Source organism: Osmerus eperlanus, chromosome 11 (genome assembly GCF_963692335.1).
Source record: "Osmerus eperlanus chromosome 11, fOsmEpe2.1, whole genome shotgun sequence".
In the NCBI taxonomy this organism is placed as follows: Eukaryota; Metazoa; Chordata; class Actinopteri; order Osmeriformes; family Osmeridae; genus Osmerus; species Osmerus eperlanus.
In genome coordinates, this window is record NC_085028.1 from 12629848 (window position 1) to 12642013 (window position 12166).

Sequence of the window (12166 nt, forward strand, 5' to 3'; positions counted from 1 at the left end):
CTTCCTCCTCCATCATGACTCTTTCATGGAGAGCACCTCCTGAACAGTCCTAATGGGGTCCAGCCAGCTGACTGCTCTAATGAATCCACCAGATGACAGCTCCGCATGAGGAAACTGCGATGCATCTCTACACACACACACACACCACACTAACTCTAACAAGACTCAGGACTGTGCACATCTTGCTATTTACAAAGCAAACAAAGCACAGGTGTAAATATACAGTATGGTCCATGAGATATGGAGAAGCGGAATACAACATCAAAGTGGTGTTCTGTTTTGACATGTTCAAAAGGTGCCTAACCATTAAGCGAGTCTCAACTGCACCACAGCACTGCACAAATAAACCTTTACACACACCACAAGCTAAGGTCTAGCTGAAGACCCAATAGGAGTTGACAGAGACCAGAAACTGACAGACATTTCTGATTTGAGATGCCTCTGAGCTCGGTCGAGTTTGACACTGCCATGGCAGAAGGACTTTACATGAGTGAAGCCCTACAAAGTTAATACTCTTCAGATTTTATGGCATGCCGTGCACACGTCCCAGTACCCTCAAAATATCTATCCCTATTGGAAAATGTATGTAAATGTGGAGATGATCTTTTAAACTTTGTCAGATGACTGTGACACACCTTCCTCATAACACTGTTTGAGTGATGTTAATTACCGTGTAAAATAAGCAATTGGCATCCTGCCCCATATGTCCCCCTTTCTCCTGTGGAGGCTATGGAAATGAGGACGGGTAGATTTGATTGTGGCATCTCTTCCGTCTGTGCTCCACATTGTGGGGCTGCACTAGCAGCTAAGAGGCTAATATTCAGCACTGCTCACCACAAGCAGAACTAATCAAAGTAGACAAAATGTGTCTGCTGCCATCTTTGTCTAGCAGGCGCTCAGGGTGAGCCTCTCCCTCGTCCCCTCCTCTCCACCCTCCCTCTCGAAGGGAGGGCGACAGCAGCGTAAAATGGTGGCCTTCAAATGTGTGTTCATGTGGCAGCAGCGGTGTGGGGTCCAGCCAGGGCTAGCAGCAGGGTTGGCTGAGGCTTTGGACAAGCTGGACAGAGAACATGCCGGATCGGAACTGGCGACACCGTTCCATCTCCTGTCTACGTGGACAACAGCTAAACCCATGCATTTTTTACACTAAATGTTATTATATATTTTTCTATTAATCAAAATATTGCGTGTGCCAACTTGTTAATAATCAAGTCAATATCAAACAAATTGTCTGAGAACAATGTTGTTGTCCAAACATTTTGTATAAAGCAACCAGGGAAGAAAGAAAATCTACAACCATGAAATGAAAAGTACACATTATTTATATGATGATATTTTTGTGCATGTGAGAGTCATTTAAACAAATAATCTAACTTCAGTTGCCTTGCGTTATAATTCGGGGCTTGGCAGTTAAACCTTAACCCCAAGGAGGCATAAATCACAGAGTGAAACAAGGCAGACTCCTCCGTTTCATTAATGGAAATGATCTGCCAATATGCTGGAGTCGATTCACACGTGTCAGCTGCAATCGTCACACAATGGGCCAGCCAACTTATGAACTCACAGCACCACCTCGCAGAGTCTATAAAACAACTGGCAAGGCCACTGGGGAGCGCCCCGAGACACCAGGCTTGTGCTCAGACCACCAGATGACACAGATGGGGCGAAACCAAACAAAAGTGAGGCTCCCTTTGTACAAAGTGGGACCCCTTTCAAAAGCCATTCAAGCAACAAATTGAGGAAATCTGGCCATACAGCTCTCTGGGTTTTGGGTTTTAATTAGCGTGGACTTTATGCCACCGTAAGAGAAGTCAGGTTTGTGGGGTTTTCAACAATGGCGGTCAAAATAAAGCTAAAAAGGCATGCTATTGGTGATTTTTCACCAAACACAGAGATCATTAGCGATCATGTTAGAGATCATAATTAAACAGAAACTCTGAATAATGTTTGGATAAATAGTTAAACATGCATGTTATCTTTGGTTAATTTGCCTTATAACCAGAAATACCATATGGACATGTATTTCAGCATGGCAGGTAAACAATAAGACAATTATACATTAGGTTCTTCATTTATTTAATCTGGAAACTGTGTGCAGTTATTGCCCCTGGTAACAGAAGCACATGAATACTATGGGACTACTCTTCCTGGTATGATGCTCAACAACACCAGCTTGAGTTCTTTAACAGGCACATCATCACTTACAGTGGTTTATTTTTATGTTAAGCCATAAAATGAGCACACAAAAGTGTTCTGTTCAACGGTCGTCTCTGCTCCTCTCCAGCGTCGCTGAAATCTGCATAGAGAGACATTTGTCATCATTAGCCGTGCTCTGACAGTTGGCACCCGGCACCTCCGATCTGCAGGACTGGCAATTATGAAGCCTTCATCCCTTATTTGGGTAACATGGCCTAATTTCATCATGGGCCCCACCTCCAGCATTTCATTATTGCGGCCCCAAGTCAAAAGAGTCTTATTCCACTTTCTCTTTGTTGTGCTATTCAGTGAGCTTCTATAATGCAACCTCATGACATTTGAGAGAAGAGTAGCAACATTAATTTGAGGTTCATAATTAGTGTGGGGACGAGGGCTGCTTGACGAGGATCATCAGGTCAGTGAGCAAATGATTACTGCCTCCACCTTTAGACAGGAGATGTCTCCAAGACATTAAGATTAATCACACTGCCGCCAGCGCATGGCTGCCTTTCAGTCTATGCATGGCAATGGAGAACAAAACAAGCTGTTCTCGTGTCTGCCCAAACAACAATAAAGCCAAACAGAAGAATACACAGCTGGGTTGGTCACCTACCCACTTTCCTAACCATTGTCATGTAAAAGTAACTACAACGCCAATGAAGGAAAAAGCATGTACTCACACAGAAGACAACGAGCAGGAGAACATGTGTTACTGCGCACATAATATTATCCTTCTATGTCAATAATTGTACTATTATTTTGGAAAACACAAGTCCATGTCTATCAATGCTAAATACAAGCATACAGTTCATTAGAAGGCTGACAAGCATATAATTTTGATGAGGGAGAATCCAGGGTCCAACTAAGACTCTGACAATCCATTTTTTGGGGATATATTTCTCATCATATATGATCCTCCTGGTGCAAGCACGCTAGTCTTCAGCCAGCCACACTAGTCACTTGGAAGGTCTCCTAGTGCCTGCGGCTAAGCTGCCCTGCTTTCTGAACACAGAGGGAGGCTGCTAATACACAGAGGAGAATAAAACAAATGAAGGGACAACACCCACAGGGGTCCAGGGTGTTAGGCAAAAGGCCTCAAAATTAACTGGCTTCCCTACAGAGATGCCATATTGCTTAGGATAATGATATTCTGCTTATTAAAAAAAAATCCCTATGACAATTTAATTTCGATACAAATGAAATTGTGGGAGAACATGTCAAACTCAATCATGATCCCATGAGATTTATGATATTATATTACTTTTCACAGTCTCTGGACTAAAGCTGATCTCAAATGTCTCAAATGACAGCAATCATAATCTTTTTTTTTCACAGGAATAGGCCATTCCATTAGCGTCAATTGGTATAATCTGGACATTGACTTGGTACTTGGTACTGTAACAACTAAACTAGTTTTGGCAGGACTCCATGTCCTCCAGATTGAGCATTCATTGAAAAAATCCTTGGAATTACATGGGGAGGATTTCATTTGTGCATGTGCAATGGGATTATTGATAGAGAAATAAAGTAACTATTATAATCTCCAATTAGCATTCTTCATTGGCTGTAAAAGTCAGGATGATTATTGCTCAGTGGTAATGAACTTAATGAGGCCCACGCATGGTCATAGACAAGTAAAAACACTCATTATTCGGAGTGAAAGTATTCATCATGTGCTAACAGTATCGTAATTAATTACATTGGAAGTGTATTCATAGGATCTGTTTTATGAGGATGATACTGGAATTAAATTAAATTAAAAAAACATGACCACTGGCTTCATTTTTACCTCAGTAAACATGCTGTGATTTACAGCATCGTACACTAGCAGTGCTTTCCAAAGTGCTTTAGAGGGCATGGGAGATAGAGGCAGCCCTGTGGTGGGGAGAGGCAGAGTGCCTCCTCAAAACCATGTAGTCTGTACTGAGCTGGACAGCTTCTCTCTGGGGTTTTAAACAATACATTCCTTAGGTTCTAAATAGGAAACAACAACACTGCATCCCGCAGGTCTAAACAAAGGCTTGCCTGGGTGATGCTTGCCCAAATACTATCATATAAAACTATATACTGTATAATAATGTTGGTACTCAACAGATTTCATCACATTAGGCTGTTTGATTCCATATCCTTAATGGATGATCAAATGAAGCATGGAAACTATTTTTGACTTTAGAATACCAAACTTTAGAATGGCAGACATGAACTTTAATTCAATGGCGATGAGTAAAATTGGCTATGGCGTCATCATAGAGCCATTTCAGCTATTAGACAATAACTGTTGACCCCCTGCCTAACCCCTCTAAGAGGAGGATCAGTCTTGCTAAGAGAGAAAAAGGCAAGAGAGAGGAGAGAGAGAAATGCATAAGTGGAGAGGCGAGCTGTGGAACAAAGAGGCCTTCTGAAAGGGTCACATGCTCACGTAGAATCAGCGGAAGTAGAAGTCATTGTATTGATTTACACAATCATGCATGGATGGTTCAGAAATAGGCCCAAGCCTCAGTCATGGCCTCATATATCACTGTGGCTGGACTAGCATGATGGGGAGCCCGTCTAAACAGACACTGCAATGTTGTAATGTAGTAAAGACGGAGTAACAGAGGAGGCCGACAGGTCCTGTGCGGCAGCTGACAACTGCTGGTGCCATGGTAGAGTGTGGAGGTAAAGGTTGAGTTACTTTAAAATCTACAACCACATACTCTAGATAAGGAGGCAATAATCCCAGTGAAAGTCCCTCTGCTATCACGCATGGGGAGGAAACTAGAGGACGAAAACTGGCCTGCAGTCAGAGGGGTAACTGAAAGATATCAGAGTTGGAGTCCAGACAGTCTGGTCCCAATAAAGCCAAGTGCCCGCCGAGACAGAAAGTGGGGGGAATAGTAAGAGAAACAGAGTGCGAAAACACGGGATGAAAACAAGGTTTTATCTCTAGGTCTCACTACACGTAACCATTCCAGAGAGTACGCTGTATTTGCATAAATGTGTTCAAAAGAGAATGTACTTAATGCAGTGCCTTAATGCTTACGAACAACTAACACTTATCATTTCCATTAGGCATTATGTAAACATCGGACAGAGCAAACCTGAAGCTATAATTCGACTCTGAAATACACTGGCATGCATCTTATTCAAAGGGCTATCCCAACACCCCAGGTGATGTCATTTCTGTAATCTCTGCCTGGTAACAGCAGGAATGATGAATTATGGTTGGCAACATGTAGCTGACAGAGTGGGCCAGACAGACAGGCTGAGATGATAATGGGAGTCACCTATCCATCAGGGTCCCTCACGCAAGCTCACACTCACATCCTTGTTCTTTACAAGGGACTGACGAGCCACAGTCTGCCCTCATAATGTCTGCCTCTGTGCAGTTCAGTACTGTAGAGATGAGTGTAAATGCCTTTGTGTTCTTTATCTGATCCTTGTAGTGCTGCCTTTTTGAAGTATTCTTCAAAGCAAGTACTGCAGATGGACTGCCAAGGTAATAATGAGAGCCAGAGATGGTTTGGCTGTGGGGGCAGGATTGCTTTATTGTGAATCCATTTTGACTGTACATCTTAAACCATGTCAGTGAAACAAATATCTAATCATATGTTTCTTTTGAGACTAATATAAGTAGCCTGTTCTACATTTAAATAAATAAAAAACATACACGATTAATTCCATAATCATATATTTAGTTTAGGTTAAAACACACAATTAATTACAACAAATACTATGTAATTAATCTCGAATTAATAAAGGAAGCAACACAACAAAGGGAATTCATTTATTACTCTAACTAAACTAAAAATGCATGAGTTTGCTTAAATAGACAAAAGTACCTATAACCAGAGCGAAAATAAACTCATTGTTCAAGAGTGTTTTCCATTTAAGAAAATCGTTTAGGTGATTGTGGATCGTATATTATTACAGAAATTAAATAATCGACATAGCATTAGTCCGGAATAACAATTAACCATATGGTTTTAGATTATTCCAAGTATGTAATTGTGTTATAGACTATACCGTTCACCTAGGCCTACATGGATCCGAATAGATTGTCCTTTCTTAAACCCTAAATAACGTTTTTATATAGCCTACAATTTGACCGCATATTTTTAATTCCCGAAAATAGTACTATACAAGTTATAATATGTAGGCTAATATTAAGACAATACTGTTGGTGTTTTTGTTATCAAGCACATGTGGTCATTTTACTAAATATACCTGACATGTAAAAGGTATGCATACCACGGTGTAAGGCCTAGGCTACTGTAGGCCTGATTAAGCCTATTTGGACGAGACGAAGAATTTCTTTAGCTCCATAAATTATGTTATTACACTCGCATATTTCACCAATGCAGTTGCACGGGTAAACAGACTAGGCCAATTATGGTATAGGCCTAACCATACGCAAAGACAATGAGCTACATGAAAACATAAAATAACTGCTCAATACTGTCTCTTTCGGTCTCTGTAGTCTAAATTTGTAGCAGGTAGCCTGCGCCTAGCCTACATCCCCAGGGTGTGTGAGGTAGAGGATATAAAGAGATACGCAAACGACACTGAAAAATACATTGAAAAAAATCGAAACAAGTTGCCTTAACAAAGCCTCAGTATTTATAGGCTACAGAGTTTTATTTAAAACTATCGTCAAATTGTTTGATAATCTTACGATCCATTATCTGATTAAAATCCTCAATCCAGTCTACAATACATTAGAAAAACTGCAAATGGCAAAAACAAGAAACCGAAAAAAGAAGAAAATATATTTTCTCCGGTTCATTTTCGATCATCGATATAGCATACTGCTAATTTTAGTTTTACTTGCACATTAAATCCTTGGATTACTTTGTTGTTGATAGACTGGAAGCAGTGACGAATCGGATGGCGATTGGATATCCTCCTTTCTAACCCTCCTTTATAATTTCACAGGAGTGCGTCCGGGCTCTTAAACACAGCAACACCGGCAGCTGCCTCCACGAGCGCACTAACAGCACCGCAAGTCCCAAGGATTCATGACTATAAATAGTTATTACAGAAAACAATGAGATTTATTTGACTAAGATTCTTGTGAGGATAAAGTGGAGTTCTGAATGTTTTTTTTGGCAATCTGAGGACTTACTTTTTTCCGCAATTCAATGCAAAAGCTTGTGGTCTGAAGTGACATTATTACGCATGTGCCCTGAGCACAAATAATTGGCTTGTTTGGTTGTTGAACAGACACTTTTTTCTTTAAATAGGTACTTTCTTCTCTAAAATTGGCTCCTGTACAAACAGCCGCGTTGGATCCGTCGGCTTATTGCGAGACTCCGGTATACAATCCGGATCTCTGCCCAAACATGATAGCCGCTCAGGCGAAGTTGGTGTATCACCTCAACAAATATTACAACGAGAAATGCCAATCTCGAAAAGGGGCAATCTCCAAGACCATCCGGGAGGTGTGCAAGGTAGTATCGGATGTCCTCAAGGAAGTGGAGGTGCAAGAGCCCCGTTTCATCAGCTCGCTGAACGAAATGGAGAACCGCTTTGAGGGACTCGAGGTCATTTCACCGACTGAATTCGAAGTGGTACTCTATCTGAATCAGATGGGTGTTTTCAACTTCGTTGATGACGGTTCTCTCCCAGGTTGTGCCGTGCTCAAGCTCAGCGATGGCCGAAAGAGAAGCATGTCACTATGGGTCGAATTTATCACAGCGTCCGGCTACCTCTCGGCTCGCAAGATCCGGTCGAGATTTCAAACACTGGTGGCACAGGCAGTGGATAAGTGCAGCTATAGAGATGTTGTCAAAATGGTCGCTGACACAAGCGAGGTTAAGTTACGCATTAGAGACAGATACATCGTGCAAATCACCCCTGCGTTCAAGTGCACTGGTATATGGCCACGAAGCGCGGCGCACTGGCCTCTCCCTCACATCCCCTGGCCAGGACCTAACCGCGTGGCTGAAGTTAAAGCCGAGGGTTTCAACCTTTTATCCAAAGAGTGTTACTCGTTAAATGGCAAACAGAGCTCCGCAGAGAGCGACGCCTGGGTCTTGCAATTTGCCGAAGCCGAAAACCGACTCCTCCTGGGAGGATGCAGGAAGAAATGTCTGTCGGTCCTCAAAACATTGCGTGACCGTCACCTAGAACTACCAGGGCAACCCTTGAACAACTACCACATGAAAACTTTGGTTTCATATGAGTGTGAGAAACATCCTAGAGAATCTGACTGGGATGAAAACAACCTTGGAGATCGTTTGAATGGAATTCTATTGCAGCTTATTTCGTGTTTGCAGTGCAGGAGATGTCCTCATTATTTTCTGCCAAATTTAGACCTGTTTCAAGGGAAGCCACATTCGGCCCTTGAGAACGCAGCCAAACAGACTTGGCGTTTGGCAAGAGAAATTCTTACCAACCCCAAAAGCTTGGAGAAACTCTGAGGTAAAATGTATGCTACTGCACCTTTTCAACTGTAATAGGCTACAGACTGAGGCCTATTATGCTAATCAGGAGCTACATGGACATATATGATCACTGCGGTTAAATATTGGTCCATGATCTTGTAAATGTGACTATCCTCCGTTGATGAAGACGCTAATAGGCACATTTTTGCCTTTATTGACATTATTCTCTATTATTATGTGACGATTATTTAGAAGCAAACTGTAGCCTACCATTAATCAAATGTCAAGGTTAAATGTGGACAGTGTTTTATTTCTGTTTACCCCGTGCGCCACGGTTATCGAAATCGTTTATTTCCTTTACATGGTTATAAAGCCGGTGAAAAGCCTTGATAAAATAAATGTAGGCTACATTTAAACTGTAAATACATTCATAGATTGTGATTACAGTGGTCTGAAATTGTGAATGTTGTTCTGTGACACGTAAATAGGAGTTCAATTCCACCTGTTAAACTGTAAGCCTGAACTTTTGATCAGTTATTAATTTATACTTCCATCAGTGATAGCCTGATTCATACTTTGTCAATGGAAATTTCCTACTTCTGAAAGTTTACATTTTTATGGTAGGCCTACTATTTGTTATACATTTTAAACATTCCATAAATTTACTTGAATTCTTATTTAAAGTAAAAGTCTACGCGATCATTTTGTTTGTATTTTGCTTAGGCTACATGAAAAAGACGGACAAAATAAATTATATATAAATACAGTCTAATTGAAACAAATGCACTTGAAATACACTGGATTATAACATAGCCTATGTAAGATGATTTTCTATACATGTCTCTGAATTAATTTAAAGAGCTAATAAAACAAGCTGATACATTTGTGTTCCATTATGATTCATTAGGCTAGTTTTCATGTATTAAGGGTTTTATATGTGTAGGTCATGTTTATTTCTTAGAGTTAACAATCAATGAAGATTTGAATAAGGCAAGGCCTGTATCAAATTACGCATGGGGTTGTAGCCTAGGGTATTGCTCGAGTATTATATTATAGCCTACGAAAAAATACACCTTAAAAAAAGTTTCGAGTAATATAAAAATGCTAAGTGTAATAATAAAACATATTAGTGCGAATACAGTTTCATATGATTAACATTCGTTTGCAATTTGTGTAAAGAGGGCTAGTCATATAACCGTCATTTATTTATCTAATTGGCTAAAATAACCTCATAGTTTTCGGTACGCTATCCGTGACTTGGGGTTCGGAAGTGTTTTATTGTCAATGTGCGTAAAACTATAGGGTTATTCTCTTAAATGCGGCCTAATCCTTATGATTACTGGGACTGGACACTCGAATATTTGTAATGGGCTAGTTTCTGGAAATAGAGGCTAATGTGGGTAATAATGCAACATAGTTCACACGGTGAACTTGAAACCACTGCTAGGCATATCTTAATAACCATCTGAATAGTTACTGTCTTACCTTTGGGTCAATTCTTTTGAAGGCAGGGTCTTCCTCATCCACCTCAAAATAGATTTCGGTAGTCGTGATGGAGAGAGTCCCTCTCGCAACTACAACAGGGGCGACGAGCTGGGCTGGGGTGCTCAGAACTACAGGGCCTACAGTGCATACAAATAAAATAAAATCAATCCATGTTGTTGGACAGTTCTGATTAGATCTCAATACAACGCTGATGGATGAATTTCTTTTAGAGCAGAGCAATTTTACTTTTAGATATTGATATGATTGGAATTCTCCTTGGAACTCGAATGTCTGAACAAGTTAGAACTTTAGAAATCATGATACATTACACATTACCTTTGTACGCCTACTGTTTTTGACGTCACCCCTCAACGTCAGTGTACAAAATAGCCAGCGATTTTGCCCAGTTGTAAACTTGGTATTTTCCAACTGCCATTAAGCCAACAATGGTAACATTTAATAGGACATTTACAGTCAGTAATAATAAATAATATTGAACTGGGAACCACTAGTGTGTTCCTTTTTTTGTATGGCCTTTTGACCCCTAGGTCAGCTGATGGTGCATGCGATCGTTTTTTTTCTGTTTCCCCCTACTCCCTCCACATCTCCCTCTCTTCTCCCCTCATCCTCCATGTTCTATTTGAATCAGTGTCGCTGTAGCGCACCGTTAGGCTACAGTGATTTGTCTCTAGCTCAAATGAAAGTTGGTATATTTATCGATCCCCTAAACTCCAAAGAGCCACTTTAAAGTCTCATCAATCTTAATTTAGGTTCCTCAGCCAATTATGCCCGATAGTGTTGCAAGATTACAAGTGGATTTTGGTTTCAATTCCCAAAGCGCTCCTTCGTTGCGCTTGCAGGCCGTTCTCAGCATCAGCCCAGTGAGCTTTGACTGCTATTTTCTTCTCAGCGCTGCACGGCTGAATTGCATTAGATTTTATCTGCTGACAGTGTCATTGTTTAGCATGTTTTACACGCTTTATAAACGCAATAAACAATTGCGTTTATAAAGCGTTTAGGTACTTGAGTATGCGATTAGGAGTGTATTTAAAGCCTATACCCTATATTTTATATGACCCTTTGAGCACATACATTTTAATACAATTCATACGACAAATTCCGTAGGCCTATACTATCAATTACTATCATAATTTGGTATATCAGTTGATGATACAAAAAAATAGCCTATAGCCTAATCCTACAATCTCATGTTATAATGGAATTTGATCATTTGGTAATCTACTCTTTTCGACAGACAAGCTTTTTGAAAATTCAGTATGGGCCTATAACGTGAGTGTAATCTTCTGTGAGGAGTAAAGAATCAATTGCGCCGTGGCCTGTTGGTCCTTTGGGAACATTCGCACAGAGAAAGACAATGCAGCATTAATCCACTGCATCCGCAGTTCAGGAGGGAGAGGATTAGGACGTTAATCGGGTTTTATATCATATCGGCTACTGTTTCATTATAATCTGCAATAATAGGGTAGTTAGTAATATCGTTGGGAATATAACATGTACGCCCATTTTACCCTCACATATTTGTAACATTTATTAATCTTTTTTTAAATACATTTATCTCAAGGTTACTGTACTCACAAACACACTCGCCTCCATCGAACAAACACACATTTGCCACTTTATTTCTGTAGCCTAAATCTTTGCTTCGCTGATATGTTCTTTATGTTATTGAGTTTCTGCCATGGTCCAAACCTAATGTGGATTTGAATCGATTCATTCTAGGAATGATGGCAGACTCGAAATATGAATATTTGGACCTGGTGTATGCCTACTCATGGCTTTCATTTTTTGAAAAGAAGAGTTGTGTCCTTAACCACATACCTTCACGAGAAGAAAATGTTGTTGCATAAAGCAAATATAAACTACTAGCGGGTCTTCTAGGAGAAACCTATACCTAATCTGACCACTCCAAGAATGCCACGGTTTCGATTATAAGATCACAGAGGAGTTTGGACCCGAAGGATGTGTTCCTACCCCGACTAGGTAGGTTGTTAGGAGAAATGCCGTTGTCTTTGTCTATATGTATCTATTGTCAGAGTTAGATTAATATAAAAATTGAGTAGATTTACACTAGACTACATTTAAACCATATAAAGTAAACG

General features: G+C 40.4%; 2 protein-coding genes across 7 annotated transcripts in view; one reads left to right on the forward strand and one right to left on the reverse strand.

Moving 5' to 3' along the window:
- nbeab (neurobeachin b) overlaps positions 1 to 12166 on the reverse strand; it is a 144461-nt gene that overhangs the window by 41494 nt on the left and 90801 nt on the right. For all 6 annotated transcript variants that reach the window (XM_062472279.1, XM_062472278.1, XM_062472277.1 and 3 more), the window contains one exon: positions 10047 to 10183. In XM_062472279.1, the coding sequence (XP_062328263.1) occupies positions 10047 to 10183 (137 nt within the window). The remainder of the gene's footprint in view (positions 1 to 10046; positions 10184 to 12166) is intronic.
- mab21l1 (mab-21-like 1) lies at positions 7123 to 9444 on the forward strand. Its single transcript, XM_062472301.1, has one exon. The coding sequence runs from the start codon at positions 7518 to 7520 to the stop codon at positions 8595 to 8597; it is 1080 nt and encodes a 359-aa protein (XP_062328285.1). The 5' UTR covers positions 7123 to 7517; the 3' UTR covers positions 8598 to 9444.